Source organism: Barbus barbus, assembly GCF_936440315.1.
Source record: "Barbus barbus genome assembly, chromosome: 46".
In the NCBI taxonomy this organism is placed as follows: domain Eukaryota; kingdom Metazoa; phylum Chordata; class Actinopteri; order Cypriniformes; family Cyprinidae; genus Barbus; species Barbus barbus.
Genome location: NC_136724.1, coordinates 12,843,553 through 12,866,413, shown reverse-complemented (window position 1 = coordinate 12,866,413; position 22,861 = coordinate 12,843,553). Strand labels below are relative to the sequence as shown.

General features: G+C 37.4%; 1 protein-coding gene across 1 annotated transcript in view; it reads left to right on the top strand.

Moving 5' to 3' along the window:
- The window catches only part of LOC306864585 (contactin-associated protein-like 2), a 388,195-nt gene that overhangs the window by 139,844 nt on the left and 225,490 nt on the right, over window positions 1-22,861 (top strand). The window contains exons 2-3 of the mRNA XM_079408681.1: window positions 2,940-3,050; window positions 12,577-12,770. Coding sequence (XP_079264807.1) covers window positions 2,940-3,050; window positions 12,577-12,770 — 305 coding nt within the window. The remainder of the gene's footprint in view (window positions 1-2,939; window positions 3,051-12,576; window positions 12,771-22,861) is intronic.

The window sequence follows — 22,861 nt, the reverse complement described above, 5'->3', positions numbered from 1 at the left end:
ACACATCCATTGTGCGTAGTCTTTTTTTAGGTTCTCTTTATCTTTCTCTTGCCAAACTGTATTCAGGGAAAACAACCACAGACCTTTAGTACAGTATGATATTATAGCCCTAGTTGAGATTTCAGGAACCAATAATAATTGTCAGTAAGATTTATATATTTTTTTTCATTAAATTAATCAAAAGTGACAGTAGAGACATTTAGATTGTTACAAAATATTTATATTCCGATTTCAAATAATTTTCTTTTGAAGTTTTGATTCATCAAATAATAAAAAAATGTATCAGTTTCCACAAAAATGTTAATAAGACTATTAATATTATTCCACAATTGTTTTTAGTGTTTTTGAGCACCAAATTAGTCATCACATAATTTTTTTTATTTATTTACAGTCATTTTAAATGTTAATAATATTTCACAATTTTGTTTTACTGTACTTTTTCATCAAATAAACGTAGCCTTGTTACAAAATTTCACCAATCTCAAACTTTTAAATGGTATTGATCATAATTAATGAACTTTACATAGTCATTGAACTGAACCAAATCAAAACTGAACTGACTTGAGCTAAATAATGACATTATTGGCTTTTTAGAGCTGATTTACAGCAGAACTTCAATTTGCCTTATGTTTGCTGAAGTTTGCATCGTGATAGTCTCTTTCCTTATTATTGTGAAGCTGCTTTGAAAGAATCTGTATTGTCTAAAGTGACATAAATAAAATGACTTGACTACAGCAGTCCCAAACTCAACTGACGTAGTTGATTGGATGTTTATCTTCAATCCCTGAAGCAAGTCTACATGTTATAGCACTGGGTTCTCAAGAGAAACTATAATGCTTTATTGTCTTAAATTATTAATTGTTTGTTTTCTATCGGTCCCCGTAATGCGATGCAGATGACAGTAATTATGCCGGTTTGACACTGTAATGTCAATGTAATTGGGTACTTCTGTTATCCACCAACAGGTAGAGAAGGAACACTTGACAGGGTGTACTATTTTCACATGTCCTCTGGGTAATTGGGATTGTCTGGTGAGAATGAGAAACATAGACGTAGATCTCAGTTTGGACAGCCATCTGTGCGAGATGCATTTCTGTTTGATAGTCCTGGTCAAAAGACTGATTTGACTGGGGATTTGGAGACAAACAGCTAAATATTGTTTGAACATGGCAGATGCTCATTAGAATCAGACATAAGCTGCCTCTACCCTCCTCACATATGAACACGTCCTCTCTCCGTCCAGGGTTAGTGACTGAGTGAATGGCTGAAAGCAAATATAGTGGATGAGTTTTCATATTGAATACACCAAACTGCCGCTATCAGTCACGTCTGCTGTGGCTCTTCTGGGACAGTTTGTGTCTGGAAGCTGTCTTTGCATATGCTGTATCATTCTTTGCCATTCATCACTGCGATATTTGTCCAGTTTGGCATACACTGTTGTCTCCAGTTGTCTGAGACAGAACAATAGCATGGAAGTAGATTTTTGTACACAGTTTGTAACTTTTCTTTAATTGTTTTACTGCTCATTTGCATACAGTTGAACTTTGCCTTGTAATATCTGAACTGTCACTCATTGCCTCGTTATGATTTTCATTTGCTTATATGCTACAAGACAGTGTGAACACCAGTTTACACATAAAGGAGACCAGAGTATGCTACACATTAGGAATTTTTATTTATGGCTTTCCTGTAGCTCAAATAGTAGAGGATGGCGCTAGCAACGCCAAGGTCATGGGTTCGATTCCCAGGGAAAGCAAGAGCTGATAAAATGTAAAAACTGTAACTTGAATGCAATGTAAGTCGCTTTGGATAAAAGCGTCTGCTAAATGCACAAATGTAAATGTAAAATTTATCTTTATCTTATTAAATTTTCAATAAAACAATGATTTATTTATATTTATATTTATTACATTTGTTACATATTTTATAATAATGTTATGAGAAATACATACATAAAAAATGTATGTGTGTACATATACAGTGTGTATACAGTGTATATATGACAGTATTATTATGCGATTAATCGTGATTAATCACAGAAAAATGTGATTAATTAGTTCATTTTTTAATTGATTGGCACCACTAGTTATATGTAATAATAATACGTTATATTTAATTTGATTTCGTTTTTTAGATTTACATTTAATATAAAATGTCTAAAAAATAAAACATAAAATATGCTACATAAAATAAAATGATTTATTGTGTATAACAATTTATAATTTTTGAAAATGTCCAATATCTTTGTCTCTCTCTTTCATTCTCTGTTTATAAATAGCTCTGCTTTTAAGCAAACGTAAAACATCGCTTTTGTCTTTTTTTGATTTTAAGTCAAAAGTAATTGTTACGTTAAGTGAACGTAATCATTATTTATAGAGATGTGCTGTTAAATATGCCAAGACTGCTTAATTTTTATAATTTGAGGGTGTGTTATGCGTATGTGTCGCCCATCCACTGCTTCTATTACTTAACACCTTTCTGTTGTTTCTGCTGAAATTGATCAACTGTTTGTAAACTGTTCGTGACTTAATAATTAGCATCATTACAACTTTACAACAGCCCACACATTTGAAAGTGATAACTAGCTCAGTTCAGTGCTAATTTTCTCCATATGTACTGGTAAAGTTCACTTGCCTTGGCATTTTAGCCTTGTAACCGTGAAGCCCTCAGACTTGAGTAATGACCAGCGGGAGCACAGCATCCATCCTCCAAGTGCTTTGACTCTTTAATATGCCACTGTTAATAGAGCCTGCAGTCAGAAAAGGTCTGCCATGATAGGCATCTCAGCTCAGTAAACATTGGCTTCTCTCATTTCTTCCGTCATCTTGTGGCTACTTTTACTCTCCTAAAACAGATAGATTTGAAATTGAAGTGCTGCTTCGCTGATTTATGCTGTTATTTCATGTGATTGTAATGTCCTTTCTCTTTTCCTTCTATAGAAAAATGTGATGAAGCTCTGGTCACACCACTCCCCCATAATGCCTTCACCAGCTCCTCTGTGTTCACTAGTGGCTATGCACCTGGATACGCCAAGCTAAACAAAAGAGGAGGTAAATTTTCATTATTCTCGCTCATATACATATATTGATGCCCACCAGAATGAACACTTTTTATTTTATCACAATACCTCAATGAACACTCCTTGGCTGTTGTTTTTTTTATGCAAACAATATATTACAAACTTCAATTTCACAGGTGCTCAGACTTGATATAGTTTTGTGTCATTCCAATAAACATCCATACGCTATATGGCACCGCAGAACCATTACTTCAATAACTCCAGCCGAGAATTATTGCATGAATTACTGGGCTACAACGACTCATCCCATTATGCCAAACTGTGCTTTGGAAAACACTATGTGCTTAAGACTAATTGAGCGAAAATCCACAACAGATGTGACAACGCTGAGATTTATCTCGGTGATATGTGCACAGTTCACATGTTTATTATTTTCAGTTTGTTCCTCATCACTCACTGAAAATGTTATTTAATTAAAATGGAAGTTTCCGTGTCTTTGTAGGACAACTCTGAAGTTTAGTTTGGCATCTTTGATGGAACGAGATCATGTTGTTATTCATTTATTTATTTTATGAGGGAGAAAGCAGAAAGAAATAAACCACTGGTAATTGTGCGTCAAAAGCATTTTTTGCTTGTTTTTTTGTTGCTGTGATAGGCTCTCAGGGGAGAGCAAATTCCGATCCAAATGGATGTTTTATATATGAGCCTCGCTGCGGGAGTCCGTGGGTCTGATTTTAAAGGCTTTAAATTGCATGTTATTTCCAAACTCAATGAGTCACTAGGCTCTATTATGTACACAAAATATTGTAATATTAATTGCTACTGTAACTATGCCTGGTATTACAAATTCTTCTAAGAGGCACAGTGTACGCTCCATACAAATCTTTCTTCCTTGAGGAGATTCAGTATTGCCTATGCATGAATAAATTGATGTTCTTGGCATGTCTATATGCATAATTTTTTGTTGTTTATGCTGTCAAGCAGAGCTCATGTACATATGTGGCAGTTTACCACAAAGGAACAGTTGACTGAAAAATGACCGAAAGATTCTGTCATGGCTTGGGTCAGTATTCTGTGATATTTTATGTAAGGGTGGCAATATAATACTGATTGCTGGCCATCAGACATTTTAGAGATTTATTTATTTATTAATTGATATCATTGTGTGGTTATTGAAATAAACTAAAAGCTAAAATAAAATGTAAATATTAGATGAAAAAATTACACTTAAACTAGAAATGTTGCTTTTGAAACTGAATTAAAGTAATAAAAAGACTAAAAACAAAACTGAAATGAAAATAAATTAATATTTGCTTGATACAAAAATATAATAACAAAATTACTAAAATCTAAACTAAAGTTAAAATAAAAATGAAAATATAAAATGTATTTTTAAATATTAATAAACATTATAATACTATAATAAATGCTATAATTTAAATAACATGGATGATAATAGTTCCTGTTTTAAAAAAAACATCCATTTAATGTTAAAAAACTCTAATAATATGAACAATAAATATTAATCATTTTGTTTCTGTACATTGGAATACTGTGCACTCTAAAAAATGCTGGATTAAAATCAACCCAGTTTGGGTTATTTGGCAACATAGTGCTGGGTAAATATTGGACAGAACACATGCTGGGTTATTTTGACCCAGCTGATTGGGTTAAATGTTTTTACCCACCATACTGGGTAGTTTCATATGTTGTTTAAAAATTATTATATTGCTGGCTTAAAATGGGCTGGAAATTAAAAATCACACAGAAAAAAAAAAAAAAAAACCTGCCCAAAAACAAACAGTACTGAAATTAGAGAACATATTTTAACATGAAATTAAATTACACTCTGAATTATAATGAATACAGTCCATTTATGAAAGGCAAAGGCATTTCCAGTGCGAAACGACCACTGCTGACGCAGCTGACTGACATCTCATCCTTATGTTGTGTTGCGTTGCGTAAAATAATATAATTTACACCACATTAAAGACTTTATAAATAAAATGTATGAAAACCTTTATTTCCCTGAAAGAGTGCACCAAATCGGTGGCTGCGGCTCTTAGAACCGCTCTCTCCTGTGGACTTTAAAAGCCTGTGCTCTCAGCAGTTGCGTTGTTGAGAAGTTTCACCGGAGACCAGCTCAGGTAGAAAAAATAACCCAGCGTTAAAATAACCCAATAAAATGACCCAACAAGCTGAACCCAGCATTTTTTAGAGTGCACATTTCGCACAATATCTCCTTTTGTGTCCAAAAGTCTATTTTGAGGGTGAGTAAATGTTGACAGAATTATTATTTTTATAATAATTATTTATATAATAATATTATTATTATCTCTTTAATGACCTCTCCCCATAGAACATACAGTATTTAGTAAAATAGTTTTAGTTTGCTTGGTTTTGTGTACTTCAACCAGATTGATAACTTTGTGAGGGCATAAAGCGACACAAGATTGGCAGGTGGCTGTGATAACAGCAGCTTGCAGGTGTGTATAAAGCCAGCATTTCCATTCAGCCACCTTTCTCACGGAGGCCGGTGGGGTTTGTGGGAATAAGCAATGGGGTATGCCCTCTGGCACTGCCTTCATCAGCAACACAGGGCTCCCTGTCACTCTGAAGCCGCACAGTGGTGTCCAGTGAACATGTTCTCCAGCCTGCCAATCTGCACACATGAGGCTTCATATCAATGACATGACAGCTTTGTGCACCTCTGAGGTTCTTCTCTTTCAACCCTCGTGTACTTTAGAGACACCTAGGTGAGTAATGTTTGAAAAAACTCTCTGACTTAGTTGTTGTTGTTTTTTTATCTGAAGTTCTAGTGTAATTTTTTTTTCAGTTTCATCAGAGATTGGATTCTTATTACTGTAGGAAAGTCATAGGCCATGATGCATGTTAATGACGCTTTATCAGAGTTCAAGAGAGGTTATTTCTGTCACTTGTGTCATTCTTGCCCAGAATTCCCATGCAGATATGCAGTTGCCATCGATCTTGCACAATCTTATTTAGTCATTAAAATTGTGAATAATAGGGTGAAGTCTGGACCTCATCTAGTCGATGGAGTATGACATTTTTATATATGATAGACTGGGGGTATTTTTTCCCGTTTTTACTCAATATTATGAATAGCAATGACACTGGGGACCCTCTAATGAAATTCAAATCCATACAGCACATGTTCCGCTGAAATCACATTGTCAGTTTTTTAAATATAATTAGCTTTAGGAAAATCGCTGTGACCATTTCCAATGTCACTGGACCAGAGGGCTGAGAAAAGTTGGATTTGACAGCATGTTGGCACCAGAAGTGGCCGGTTGTGCCAGGGTGCAGGTTTGCTGCGGGACCCTGGCTGATGATGTCACAGAGGAAGGCTCATTAGTTCTAGTTATATGAGCAGCATCATGAAGGACTATTGTAGGTAATGTCCATATGCCAGCATCCAACATTCTGATTCCATCAATGATGCATTATTTAGCCTTACTAATGTATTTTAAAGATTTCCGGGCTGAAAATAGAAGCGGAAAGAGAGAGAGAGAGAGAGAGAGCACAAAATCAATAGAAAGCAGGATTGGTATTTATCTGCTTTGATGGATGACAGTTATAGTGATATCAACCTGTATTCTTAATGCATACATTGGATCATAACAGGGTACAATCTATGTATAGTTCTATCTATCTATCTATCTATCTATCTATCTATCTATCTATCTATCTATCTATCTATCTATCTATCTATCTATCTATCTATCTATCTATCTGTCTGTCTGTCTGTCTGTCTGTCTGTCTGTCTGTCTGTCTGTCTGTCTGTCTGTCTGTCTGTCTGTGTACTTCTTTGTCATTCTATCTGTCATTCTATGTATTGTTCTGTCAAATCAGTCTATTGTTCTATCAGGCTTTCCATCTATGCATTAATTGTTTCATCTATAACTCTGTCTTTATGACTGTCTGTCTTGAAAATGAGAAATAATAGCATATAAATATCCAATAGCCTTTAGGTATACCAATTACAGTTTTTCTCAGTCGCTTTGGTACATTTCTCGAATCATCCTTGGCATTTGCAAAACAGTAAGTGCATTTCTCAAAACAACTCGTACAAATAGCAAAACACCATGGATTACCTGCAAAAGCCAGTCTCTTGCTCAAAATACTCAGTTCATCTCTCAAAAATAAATATCTGTGTCAATGAACATGTCAGTGCCATCAGAATGGCAAGTCCTTGTGTCCTTGTGTACGGATAAGACAGTCAAATTGCTTAGTCATGTTATCAATATAACAGTGTACTCTGGAGGGATGTTCTGATGTAAACTATGGCTACAGTTTGGATGACAGTTACTGTACTGAAATACAGAATACTGCACTTCTTATGTATGCCATATTTCCTTTCAAAAGTACAAATTTACAAATTACTGTATGTGGGATATTGATTGAAAGAGACTGTTTCAAAATGTTTGAATTATTGAGGATATGGTCGATCTCCATTATTTCATCTGATATGCACCTCTGTCCTTGGCCTCTACTTCCTCTTCCTCTGTTTTGTCTCTGTACACGTCCATGCATCCTTACTCCTCTTCTTCCTCTCGGCTGTTGTCCCTGATCGTTTTCTGGATGTTCATCCATCGTCAGAATTTATAAATTTTGTGTTGTCCTCTTTCTATATATGCTTTCCAATTGAAAGGTGAAGATGCACCTTTGAGCTATTTCAGAGAATTGGTTTATAATTGGTTGATCTATATTCTCTTCATTAGTGAGAGTCAAGATTCACTTCCACAATTCATGGCAAATTTACAAAAAGCCTAACAGAGATGTGTACAAAATATACTTGACAGTTTATGACAACTAGATCAACCATTTTGCATCTAATGACTTATACGATGAACTAATGACTAGATGTTATGCGGGGTAAGACAATAGCACAGAGAACTATATAATACATTTTGAGCAACATGACATAAGCAATTGATAATGTAGGAAACTGCAGAGAATTGTACTTAATCATTTGCATGGATGTACCAAAGCATTTGCAACTTGTTCAAATAAATGAGAAACTGCTTTTTTGATATGCACAAGTGACACAATGATGTGAAGATTGAACAGGTAGTTTTGAGAATTTCAATTCTGATCTGAGAAATGTACCAAAGCGACTGAGAAAAACTGTAATTATTTAAAGTACAAATAAAATATGTCTCACTATACAAAGCAAAAAGTGAACTATAAAAAAGAGTGAATAAGATGTTGTTATAATAAAAACATAAAAAGTGCCATTATATATACAGAAACTCAACACCTCAAAAATATAATAATAATAAATTATTATAAATATCCAAGTTCAACAGAATTTGGGTTTGCACTAGTTTAGTAGATTGTTTCTGCCACTTTGTATTCAATATAGTTTATACAGTATCTTGTGAAGTATAGCAGTGGGCCTTTATGACCCAATGTCCCCCTCTTCAAGAGCAAAGGTTAAAACTCTGGTTATGTGCTCATGCTGTTAGATCTTTTTAAAAGCCTAGTAGTTTAATATGCGTCTCTGACACAGCTCATGCAACATCTTTCACTCAGTCTCCTAAAGACCTTGACACTCTATGAAACACATCCATCACTTCACATTTTTCATATGGATTTACATCAGCAAATGGCTTGTTGAAGGTCAGCTGTAATCATGCCACTCTGCTGTGGGAGATGCACACAGCCATTTTGCGGTCCGCCCTAATGTACCTCAAATCCAGACATCAGATTTGAGCCTTGCTTAGGCTTCCTCCGCTTTCATCTGGCAGCAGGGGCATCTATTTAGCAGCAGTTCATCTGCGAGATGAATCTGAGGGAAAGGTCAAATCTCGCTTCATCAGAAACCTGTTTGGCCCTCACAGCTGGAGATAGGAAGGGACAGACGGCTGTTCTGGCTGGTATGTGGGAAACAAAATAGCCTGTTGGAAACTAATGAGAGGGAGAGGTGGGAAAACTGAGGTGAATGACAGAGGGGAAGGAAGGTTCAGTCCCCCAGCGTTCAGTCATGTATCCCAAGCTCAGCTGAATACCAATGTGTCCATGCATGAGACTGAGGGACTAATATAAGGAATGTGAGCAGTGATCCATGTCCTTTATTTCCCTTTCTCTTTCTTTCTGGTTCTTTCTCCTTTTTGCATTCTTACAAAGTTGAAATTAGTTTCCTAATCAAATAATCTATAGTAACATATACATATGGTAATATCCAACAATGGAGTCTTTTATATAAGCTACTATTTTATTATTGAGCAAGGACACACTGATCAAAGGTAACAGCAAAGCCATTTTTAATGTTACAAAAGATTTCTGTTTCTAATAAATCCTGTTCTTTTTTAACTTTTTATTTATCAATAAATCATAAAAATTATGAAAATTCAGCTTTTCTATTACAGGAATAAATTACATTTGAAAATAAATTAAAATTGAAAATTACAGCATCCCATTTCCACCATGCAATAATTGTGACTTTCTCTCTCTCAATTCAGACTGTTTTTCTGAGAAAAAGGTCGGAATTATATAAATTCAGAATTGTGAAATATAAACTTGGAATTTTGAGAAAAAAAGTCAGAATTGCAAGATATGAACTCACAATTTTAAAAAATTCCAAGATGACATTTTCCAGACATATTTTAATTATAAGTTTACATCTCGCAGTGTTTTTCCCCATTGAATAAAAAAACGCAATTGCAACATTTTATCTCACAAGTCAGACTTTATTTCTTGCAATTGGGAGTTTATATCTCACAATTCAGAATTTTCTTCTCAGAATTGCAAGTTTATATCTCGCAGTTCTGAAAAAAGGTCAGAATTGTGAAATATTATAAACTCAGAATTGCAAGGAAAAATCTGAATTGAGACCATTTTTATCCTGTCGTGGAAACAAGCTTTCAAACTTTTTTATTTTAAATTGTAATAATATTTCACAATATTGCCATTTTAATTTTATTTTTAGTCAAATAAATGTGGCATTGATGAGCATAAGAAAAAACTTTCAAAAACATAAAAAAAAATTGTACCAACTGTAGCCTATATAAATATGACTTTTAATGAGTCATTCTGAAATTTTTAATTTTCATGTTGAATCTCCTTTTCTGTTCCATGGAATAAAGAAAGTCATATGGGTTCAGAATCGAATTATTTTTGATGAACTATTTCTTTAATCTGTAACTGGTGGCTGAAGTTTGATAATGTATATTATTCCCTGACTGAAAATGTATTAGGCTACTGAGGCAAAACTTGAAAGCATGAAAATGATAAAACAGTAATGACAGAATTTTAATTATGAGGTCAAACAGATCTCTCTGTGATTTAATGTGCAGCAAACCCCCATTGATACTCTCCTGCCTGTAGCAGTGCTTTGCCTACAGCTGTCTGTATCTCCTTCATCTGGTATTAGAAACCAATACTGAAAACATAATGTCTGCATTTGAACATCTATATTTGAATCAAGAAATGATCAAATAGATTAACTTTGTCAAGTGACTGAAATCATAAGAACAATACAAAAACAAATCACCAAAATAGGCAGAACAACACAACAATCACATTGCGAGTCTCTCTCTTTTAGTGTCAGCATGTTAGCAGATGGTAAACTATTCAAAAATTATACTATATGTTTTATCATCACTTAGGTGCATTATCTTCACAAAGTGCTACATGCACAGATATCCCATCAGGCAAGGTTTAGACCAACATAATGCAATTTATTTTTCATCTCTTTAGTTCTGTCTTCTGTTTTATCAGAGTCATCGAGTGTTTTTTTTTATTTATTTAGTCTGGACTGTAACAACTCCAGGAGCTGTTGTCTTCTGCTGCCTGTTTTATTCCTCTCTTTCTGGGCTGCTGGTGTCCTTCCAGTGCCCTTCTTCTGCTCTCTTTATCTCCTCAGAACATCTGCCTCGGCGGCAGGTGGCGGTGGAGTGGATGTCCCCTGGCTCCCTTTCACTCTCTTAAGCTTCTGTCTTGTACTGATCCCTGGACACCCTAAACTGCTGACCCTCACTTTATGTCCTCGCTCTGACACTCCCTTTGGCTGGCTGCAGCGTGTTGCTGGTCAACACCATCCTGCTTTATGTTTAATGTGAAGATAGTTAGGAACTAAATGGGCGGAATGTATTTCTAAATTTGAAGCTAAAAACTTTAAAAGTGTGACATGCAGCATAGTACGTCCAATCCATACCAATACAGATAAAGATAGAAAGACTGACTTCACTGTTGAACATGGTGATTATATCTCGGTGTCTCTTAAACTTTGGGCATTTTTGTTCTTGTAGACTGACTAGTTTAATTTGTCTGCTAACAATGTCTAGCAGTATATATAGCAGTCATTAAATTCCCAACACATCCTGTAGTGAAAATGTCAATTTAACACATTTGGAATAAAATGTCTTACTCGTTTGTCTTGTTATAAGGCTAATATTGCAACTAGCAGTTTGCGCATTTAAAAAATTCACGGTTAAATAATATTTCCACACTTTTACTTAGTAATTTAACAATTTACAGCTGGTTTGGAAATGATGAAAAATAAGAATATTCTGCTCATTATTCAGCAGATTGAAAAAAAATCACTTTTCTTCACACTTTGTCTTTCATTTGAATTCTTTGACCCCTTTGCCTTTTTGGTAACTTGATGATAAATAAAATAAAACTTTATTAGGGGCATTGGTTTTCTGTAAGATGACCCCATAGCTGTGGGATGGTCGCATTTTTCTTTTCTTTTTTTTTATTGATCATCCTTCATGATCATCAATCATATTTGCACAAATATTGAATTTCTTTATATATATCATTCTTAAATAGTTTTATCATGTAATATGTTATGTTTTATGATGGATTTTCATAGTTTATGATTGGTTTTGGGGCAAGGATAAAACATCGCTATATAAAAGATGATATTGAAAAGTAGGCATGCTAAAAAGTTTTCATGTGAACTAAAAATAAGTCAAAATCTGTTAGTATTAATAAAAATCAACCCTAAGTTGGGATATTAAAGTGCCAGAAGTTGAAAAAAAAACACCCAATTAGTGTCAAGATTTGAGGTATTTTGAGAGAAACGTGATAGTCAAAGTGTTTTGATTTGAAAAATGTTTGTATTGGATTGTGAGAAGTAGACATAATGTGCCAGAATGGAGCCATGTGCTTGAAAATGGGTTGTTTCTTTAATATTAATTTACGACATTTAATGATCCTTCAAATATCCCTTCAACAAATGTCCAAAAGCCTCCAGCTAAAAGCACAGATAAAACATCTGTAAAACAATCTGTTCTTAGACTTCCAAGAGAAGAGAGAACAGAAAAATACAGATGCTCCTCTTGAACAACACCATTACAGCTGATCTTTGTTAAATTACAAAACTCCTGTAGATTATCCTGTAGAGTACAACCCATTCGATTTGTGCTCTTAAAAAAAAACACTTTTAGAAACACACATAACATTTACAAAAAAATAAATAAATCAACAGCATTTGTTCCTGTTCTGTTTTTCTCTAGCCCCTTTGTGACACAACCACAAAGACTTTAGATCAATACAACAAGATGAGTATTGTGCACTTTCTCTAGGTGCTGGGGGCTGGTCTCCGCTGGACAGTGATCATTACCAGTGGCTGCAGGTCGACCTGGGAAGCAGAAAACAGGTCACAGCCATCGCCACGCAGGGTCGATATAGCAGCTCTGATTGGACGACACGCTACCGGCTGCTCTACAGTGACACAGGCAGGAACTGGAAGCCATACCATCAAGATGGCAACATCTGGGTGAGTATCATAATTCATAAGCTGTAATAATTACTGTAGGATTTTGTACACTAACGTTAAAAGTTTTGAATTTGGTACAATGTTTTTATTATTTATTAACTCTCTTAGCTTACCCAGCCTGTTTTTATTTGATGATAAAATAGTTATATTGTGAAATATTATTACAGTTTTAAATAACGTAATGTAATGTGATGACAAAGCTGAATTTTCAGCATACTCTAGTCTTCAGTGTCACATGATACTTCAGAAATCATTCTAATATGCTAATTTGAAACACTTTGAATTGTGTATGTGGACAATATCTTCTTTATCCTAGTATTCTTATACTTTATACTGACATCTAGTGGTATGGATGCATGAGGTTTGTTTACTAATGTCTGTTGCGTTATACTGAAGGTGTTTGATTGTCTTTTTGTTTGTTGTTTTTTGTTAATCAGATTTGTTATTCATATTTTAATCAAATTGCTGTTCACTTGTTTACATATGAAGCTTTTTTAATTAGAAAATAGCGTCTTTAATGCATGAAATGTTATGACATGAATTGCAAAAGAAAATTAAGATTCAAGATTGGTCCTTGACATATTCGTAAGGGCTGGTCGTATTGTAGCAGGATGTTAGCATGCCTCCTTTAAACACTGAGCTCACCAAGGACAGCTGAAGATCAATGAGTCAAGAGGAAGCCTTGATTTCTTCCTGGGTGCTTTAATCAACAGTAAGCAATCAAGGAAGCACTTAGATCCAGAGAAAGACAGTTTTACAGACTGATTTCAGACTGATGTACCACTGTGCTCAGTACCCACAGCAGAGAGGAGTAGAATTATTACTGGACCCACCAGCGATCCACACAGGGTGGTCTCAAAGGAAAAACGTCATTGTCTTTTATCCTGCACACATACTTGACAGATTAATTGATTATCAAAGTAATTGTTAGTTGCATCACTAGTAATTACAAGCTTATGCTGAGGTTTGCTGGTAATGGCACGAATCTGAGTCTGTTCCTCACAAAACGCTATGGGCTTCAGAAGACTGTATAAAGCAATGTGCTTGTGTCATTTTTCAAAACTGACAGTAAAGAAGTGTATGGAAAAGAACAGCTCAGACTTCCTTTGTGTCCCACAGAAGACAAAATATTACAGGATTCGAACCACATGATGACACATTTTTCATTTTTAACCTAAAAGTTTAGCCTTGGGTAATTTAATCCTCTTGAACAAGCTAAATATGATGGTAGAATGACATCTTAAAGTCATTTGAAAAGTCATGTTATTTAAGAGTGACGTTTCAGTGGTGCAGGATAAAAGTCTCTTGAGCGACGTTTTGTTATGAAAGCGTGTTGCATCCACTTACTACATTCCCAACAACCTCTGATTTGCCACCTTTTAATGAGTGTTTTGATGAGTGTTCTTCTGGCTGCTTTTGACTTTCAATAAGAAGCCTTTACATGGGGAGCTGTTAAAAAGGACTTTAATGCAAATAAATGTAGTGTCACATGACAGAATTGCGTATCCCTATGTTTATCTGTTTATCAATAATATTAAAAATTTGCGTGGGAAGTGTTACAGCTGCCATGACATCACAGTTACCACTATTAACCATCCTTACATTGCTTTGCAGACACTTTTGAATTCTTTTGGTACTCAGTTGGAAAAGAGAGTGAAGCTTTTTCCTTCCCACTTTAAATGAGGTGCCCTTGGATTTCAGTTCGTCTCTAGAACATTTACAGGTTGCTGTGCATTACTGTTTAATGCAGGCTAGATCGATAGTATTCGAACATTAAGAAGACCGAAGTGGGAATTACGGATCGTTCCGGTTGCTACAGCAGTATAATGTTGGCCATTCAGCATCGGTGGACTGTTGCCTGCAAAAGTAATGCCAAGCAAAGGCGAACAAACAGCTAAATTGCATGCTAAATTAGCATGATTGAGGAGCATATGTTTTTACATTCAGTTCGAAATCTGATTGCATGCCCCCTCTTGAAGAAATTCACCGCTCAAGGATAACCAGTCTACCAATCATGGTTTCAATATTAAAGCAGCAAATAAAAGTAGACTTTCAAAACATCCGGCGTCCAATTGATTTATATGCAGTTCAGTTTTTTGGACTGGATCCTTTTTTTTTTACTCCTGAATAATTTTCATCACATTTCGTGCTCTGGATTTAATTATTTTTCTTTGACAGGCTTATATGCTTGAATATTAATTAAGACCTTTTGTGTTGCTAATGAATAATGGTTAGTTGCTGTGCTTTTATATGCCATGTGCAGCTTTTTTAGCATTCGGCTTTGGTTTGTGGATTGAATTTATTTTGAGAAATTTTTCAATCATACTGTCATTATTTTTCCTCCAAATATTTTCAGGTTAAATGGCAGTTCATATTAAGGATATTACAATGAGAAGAGATAGGAAGAGTATATACTAGCACTCAAAGTAAAAGTCATATGCCATTTATCAGAAAAATGAACACTATGTATTGTGGTGACGTGATGTCCTTAGCCTTTAACGCTAAGCTGTGTTCACATCATCAGTGAAGGTGCTCTTTGGCCCTGCAATACATCTATTATTGTGACTTTATTTTATTCTTGATGTAAGATAAATGAGACGACATTGATTTCCGTTTACCTCCAATTCTTAAATGTGATGTTGGCAGTGGAGCCAGTTTGGGATTTATGATATGTCAGATTTGCAGTATTGCTCAGAATAAAATGCTGGCTTTGTGTCCATGTAATTAATTTCTACTGCCATGTTGTTGTGTTCATCAGGGAAAGGAGAAGACATTCCTGACATTCCTGGTTGTTTATCTAGGTCAGACTTAGTTAGGCAATAATAATTTACCTCAGATTGTACAAAAGATGAGCGAATGTATTTCTGTATGAAAATACATTATGTCGGGAATGGCATGGAATGGTAATTTGTCTTTGCTTCAGTTGTGTTTTGAAATGTGTTTGTGCTGGTCGAGTGCATCTCTGCCCATATCAGACAATGACTTGATGCTTGTCTGATGTTAGATTTAATATGTAGGTCTCTGACAAATGAGTGGCTTGTAAATAGAGATGGTAATGAATCATGCTAGTCAGCTATTCAACTGGTCATCCAGCAACTCACTTGTTAATTAGAAAGTTCTTTATTTATAAATAAGGACAACATATTTAGCCTATATATTAATTTGTGATATTTTTATTGGTGGTGTTGTAATTACTAGGCTGACGGCTTTTGATCTTTTTTCATGATAAAATCCTCTTAGAGATATTCTGTCTTTAAAGGGCACCTATTATGCAAAATCCACTTTTACATGGTGTTTGGACATAAATGTGTGTTGGCAGTGTGTGAACACAAAAACCCTACAATAATAAAAATCCACCCACTCCTCATTTTTTAATCCCCTTTAAACCAAGTCAGTCTCACTAGGCCTGACGTTTTGATTCTCATCGCAGTTTGACGTCACATTTTGATTGACAGCCCTGCATTGCATTTCTCCGCCCTCGAGCAGCTGTAACATCACAAGTGTCTCGCAAGCAATCCCGGTGTTGTGTTTGCATGTAAGACTGAACATAAGACCCGTGGCCTAACCCATAGTTGTAGAAATGGAAATGTGTTGCCAACTGTCACAGAATGGCCCGTCTTCCCTGTCACTCATCACTGTCACCTGTTTGTCTTCAATCATCACCCGCACCTGCACCTCATCAATCTCCAATCACCACGCTCATAAAAGCACTTCCCTCAGTTCACTTCTTGGTCCGATCTTGAAGTAACATGCTGCAAGCTGTTGTGACTACAAGGACTGACCTCGTACGAAGCTACTGGCTGAGTATACTACCTGAAATTCCCTACCTGTCTTACTTCCCTTCTGCCCTGTTCCTCTTCATCCTCTTCGCTCTCAGGATCCAGCTCCTGGTGAACGCCGTCTTCCCCAAGCTCTCTGGTACTCCAGTTATCCACGGACCTGCAAAGAAAGAAGGGACTGTTAGAATCCTGACGATCTATCACCAAACTCACGGAGAATCACCACTCACCTATTTCCACGTCATCCACCTTAGCTGTGTGTTCACCAACTCTGTTAATAAACCCTTTCACTTGAACCACTCACCTCTGTGTCCTGCAGTTCCGTTACAGAAGATCGGACCCTAACCGAAGACGACATCGACGCTCATAATGCTTGAGCTTGTTCCCGTTGTCTGCGGGGGATCGCACCGCTGTTCACGGCTCGCCCCTGCCCCTCGTACCTGGGAGAATGGGTAACCATTCGCGGCGTCCACTAGTCTGCCGTTCTGGGGAGAACAGGTCGCAATACGGCGCTTCCCTAGACCCACGTCCCAGGGCAATTTTGACTCATCTGCGGCGAAGAGGAAACCGCCGACCTTGGCGTGGAATGTTCCGTCCACGGCGATGAGGATACCGCCGTGCGAGGCGATGAACGTTCCGCCCGCGGCGAAAGTGGTTCCGCTCCCCGCGGCTAAGATGGTTTCGCCACCCACTAAGTGGGTTTCCCCGACACTGAATGGGGGTTTATTGGATGAGGCACTTCCCCGGGAATTCTCGGCTCCCGTCCTCTCCCCAGTACACGCTCCTCGCCAGTGCCTTCCAGTGCCTGCGCCTCGTCTGCGTCCACCAATTCCTGCACCTCGCAAGTGCCCACCTGAGTCCCCGCTGGTCCCGTCCAGCCCACCTGAGTCCCCGCTGGTCCCGCCCAGCCGTCCTGAAGTCCCGCTGGTCCCGCCCAGCCGTCCTGAAGTCCCGCTGGTTCCGCCCGGCCGTCAGATGTCCGCGCTGCAAGAGCGCCCTCAAGTGTCCGCGCTGCAAGAGCGCCCTCAAGTGTCCGCGCTACAAGAGCGCCCTCCTGAATCTACGCTGGTCCCGTCCAGCTCTCCTTCGTCTCCGCTGGTTCTATCCAGCTCCGCGCATCACGTGCGCCCCCAAGAGTTCGCTCCTCCAGAGCGCCCGCTCCTCCTGAGCGTTCCCATGAACCTGCTGCTCCTCCAGTATGGCCGCCAGAGGGGAATGTCCCCAAAGAAATTTTTTGGGGGGGCCATATAGCCTCAGTCTGTGTGGCCAGGCCAAAGGCCAAGGCCACAAAGGACCCTGATCCGCCATGGCCGCCCGAGGACCCTGATCCGCCGTGGCCGTCCAAGGACCCAGATCCACCGTGGCCTCCCAAGCTCCCAGATCCGCCATGGCTGCCCAAGCTTCTTGATCCGCCATGGCTGCCCAAGCCTCCTGTCCCGCCATGGCATCCCAAGTCTCCTGATCCGCCATGGCTCCCCGAGTCTCCTGACCTGCCATGGTCTCCCGAACATCCTGATTTGCCCTGGATGACCTTCCTAGGTCTAGGTCCTCCTCTGACATCCAGGGTGCCCAACCCCCTCCCCGGTATTGTTGTTACATCGCGGGACGCGCCGTCCAGGAGGGGGAGGTAATGTCACAGAATGGGCCGTCTTCCCCGTCACTCATCACTGTCACCTGTTTGTCTTCGATCATCACCCGCACCTCCACCTCATCAATCTCCAATCACCACGCTCATAAAAGCACTTCCCTCAGTTCACTTCTTGGTCCGATCTTGAAGTAACATGCTGCAAGCTGTTGTGACTACAAGGACTGACCTCGTACGAAGCTACTGGCTGAGTATACTACCTGAAATTCCCTACCTGTCTTACTTACCTTCTGCCCTGTTCCTCTTCATCCTCTTCGCTCTCAGGATCCAGCTCCTGGTGAACGCCATCTTCCCCAAGCTCTCTGGTACTCCAGTTATCCACGGACCTGCAAAGAAAGAAGGGACTGTTAGAATCCTGACGATCTATCACCAAACTCACGGAGAATCACCACTCACCTATTTCCACGTCATCCACCTTAGCTGTGTGTTCACCAACTCTGTTAATAAACCCTTTCACTTGAACCACTCACCTCTGTGTCCTGCAGTTCCGTTACACCAACTTAGCGACATTGCAGACCCCTTTAGCGACTTTAATTCCCTTCAAAAAAGCACTAAAACCTTGTCTAGTTTCTGAGACTGCCGCGCGAGGTCTTGCTTTCCCAGCGCATGCACACACCTTTCTCTCTCTGTGCTTCTGCTCTGTGCAGCGCGCGGCGGAGAGGAGCAGCGCTTTCAGTTAAACATATATGTAAAATTAGAGAAGCAACATAATATCTAAGTATAGCCAAGATCACAGCACAGCTGTTGTCATTATCTTATGTGTATTTGATTTCATCAGATGACGGCTTGATTATCTGGATTTTGTGTAGATTAACATCTTGGGAGGGAGAGCTTTTTATAGTCTTAATGGGTCGTGTTTCAATCACTATTTCATAGGCTATTCATTCCGTTGTCTGACAACAGAAACAGTAAAATATATCAATGAAAACCATTTTATTGAGAATTTAGCTGCATCACAATACAGTATGTGGGCACAGAGAGGGAAACAAATGTAATAATAGATAATATTGCATATTCAGAAGAAGAGCTGCCCTGTTGTGCAAAAATGTGAACAGGTTTGTGTAAGTAAATTGCTCAGTGCAAATAAAGAGAAGTAATGGCAACCTGGTAGTTCTTTTTTCATGTGTCTAATAGACAAACAAGTTCTTTGAAAAACATCTATGACCTTTGAAACATGTCTAGATGTCTGTTGACTATGGTTTCAGTAATAATAAACATACATTTGCATAAAGCATCCATATTTGTCCATGCGCATGTTGATTAGAGTATTGAAAACTTGAAAAGTATTAATTTAAGGTACATTTAGAACAAATAAAAATGTGCGATTAAGTTGTGATTAATCACGAGTTAACTTATGACAATCATGCGATTAATCACGATTAAATATTTTAATTGATTGACAGTGTGATAAAAAATACTCTGGTCTTTTCAAATATGGAAAGATGCATTTAGTATCAAATAAACTTACTAACCGAAGCATACCTCAGCTTCAAAGAGAACCAAAGAATAAAACAGATTCAGTTAATTTTCCTTTGTTGACATGTTTGATGATGCTTGCAAAGACCTTTGTGCATAACATTGAAACTTTATGCCAATCAAATAAGTGTGAAAGCAAATGCTGCTGGAATCCTTTTTATCCAGACGTCTTTGAAATTGATCCATAAGAGATTATGTATTCCATTTCATAGCTGATTGACTAACAGAAAGCAATACAATCCCATGCTATGACTTTTGTGTTGTGTGCTGAATCTTTAATGAAAGCATGCCTGTATATAACAAATGTAAATTTATTTGCGCATGAAACCCTGAGCTAATTCCACCTGATCTCACACCCACTTACCTGAAGACAATTAGACACATTTAACTGCACCTGTCTTGGTTTATTTTTAAAATGACTTCAATTACTGCATGATTACTTGTGAGCAGACAGATGTAATCTTCAAACCTTAATGCCGCAGTTCACCATACCTCTCTGTGTCTTCTTTATTTTATAAGTACGGCTCACTTTGTTCTTTTTAACTCCATAGCCTAGGGTTCAGTGATGTACAGACACTATTAATCTTCAGTGTTGCCCAGCTGGAATTTACAGTTCTGACTTAATGCTGTCTTGCTTGCCAGAATATAATGTGATTTGTGGTTAACAATATACCTTAGCCTTGAGTCCCTTTCCGTAGTCAAATAGTCCAATTTGACCATGCAACACTAATGTCAACATGCAATTTTCCAAATAATGACTCAGATCTGTTTTGTTTAGTAGCACTGTCTTTTTTTATATATATAAGGGAACCACTGATGCTAGAACCCTTGCTGATATCAGTAAGCTGATAAATGTAAGGCTCTGGATGTCAACCAGTGAATGTCTGATATTAAAATGTTGTAAGTAAAAAAATGTATACATCACAAAAATTTAAATCAATTTATGCAGTAAATCTTGGCATAACTTTTTGAGATTTGCTAAAAGAAATGTTTATCAAGATAAATTAAAAGTTTTAGTTTTATTAGTTAATGTGTGTTATACAAATTTAGACTAGTGATAGTAGTAACATTTTTTTAATACATCTTTTATAAAGTGATACCAATAAATATCGGTTATCGGTTAATATCAAGTATCGGTTGAAAACCAATATTGTGCATCCCTAACATATTCCCATTTTTCTGTTAAATGTTCCTGGTTCTTTTCTCATAATTCACTGAGTGCTAAGTAATAACAAACCATAAACAAATGATTATATTGTTACATGCTGTAATCTTTGATTAATCCTGACTCTTATGAATTTCATAAATATGCACTACTGTTCAGAAGTTTGGGGTTGGTGAGATTTTTTGTTTTTGAAAGAAGTCTCTTATACTCACCAAAGCTGCATTTATTTGATTAAAATACAGTGAAAGCAGTAATTGTCAGTCCTCTGCCATGTGTGTCATGTGTTCCCGCCTCATGTTTCCATATTTGGTTTGTTTCCTGTCCTTGTTTAATGTGATCATTAGTTAATTCTTGTCCAGCCGTGTTTGTCTCATCTATGATTTTCCTGTGTATTTATAGTCCTGTCTGTTCAGTTTGATTTCGTCTGGTCTACTCGTTACTCCCCGGTGTTCCTGTCTGTGTCTGCCTTGCCTTGTCTTGCCCTTCCTTGTTTGGATTTATTAAAGACTGTTATTTTGAGTTTATCCTCGTCTCCGTGTTCCTCATTCATCCTTGCTGTGTGCACTGTGACAGTAATACTATGAAATATTATTACAATTTTAAATAACTGTTTTCTATTGTATATTAAAATGTAATTTATTTTTGCAATGCAAATCTGAATTACTCCAGTCTTCATTGTAACATGATCCATCATAAATCATTCTAATATGCTGATTTGGTGCTCGAGAAACATGTTTTTTTTTTTTTTATTAATGCATAAAAGAACAACATTTATTAACTTGGACATTCCTGGTTTGAGATTAGCAAGTTTTAGGGCCCAGTGCAGAGCTATTTGTTCATGCCAGGATTGTGGAAATGTGATCGGTGGAAAAGGGAACACTATATAATTTTAAGATCACAAAATGCTATTGTACAGTGTCAGTGTTTAAAGTGGAAAGGAAAATACTTTGTGTCTTAGAACAATGGCTTGGTTCATTGAAGAGGTGACAGGACCGCACAGTCTTGTGGAATGTGCTCAGCATGCAAGTCTCACTCAAACACTGTATGATTTATTCCTGTTGATTGACCATGATGTGAAAGATCGGTTTTCTGCTTGGCTGTGAGCTGGAACACTCAGGTGACATGACAGATGTCACATACAGTATATTCTCAGTGAAAGCTACAAGTTAACCTCCTCTGAGGCTTGACATTTCTCTGTATTTTAGCCTCTAGCAGGTACCCCATTGTGTCACGACTAGACTCTCTTAAAGGAGGTCCATAATACCATAATCCCGCTTTCAATGGCAGCTTCTCGGCTGGTGCAGTATGTGATTTTATCTGATGATGTTGTAGATAAAAATAAATAAATAAATGAAAAAGACATCTTCTTGTCACACCTCTGGACATTTTTCTTTTCTTTTTCACCCTACCATTTCCTGGCCACTAACTCAGAGTGCGACCTGTTAAATTTTTTTTTTTTTTCAAGTACCTTTCTGTGAATTGAATTTTGATGGATCCTTTTGGAGGCTCATACATTACTGATACCCTTTCTCGGCCCCTGCAGTCGATGCTGAATGAGCTCCGAACAACCGTCTCTTGTACTGAATAAACACACGCTGAATTCTTATATTCTTCCTCCCATGTGGTCCGACAGCCCTCCATGTGGCATAATGGCGGCGAAACCTCTCCATCAATTAATCTGCTGAAACATGCATTTAGAAAGCCTATGAAACAAGTGTACCCCTCGCTGTGGTGTGAAAAGACCTATAGTTGTTTTATTCACTGTGAGTTTTTGCCCATTACGCACATCTCATTCTGACTGCTGGGTTTTTTTCGCTTGACGTTCCAAGACTTTTCACACTATATATTTCTGCTCTCTTCCAAAAAGGGGGCATTTGTTTTGGGATTCATAGAAGGATTTTTTCCCATATTACATCCAATATTTACAACAGTATACTTTTTTTTTTTTTTTTTTTACCTATTGCATTAAATTTGGTGTTGCATTTTAAGCCTGGACTAAAATAGTATGTGTGGATCATATGTGGAT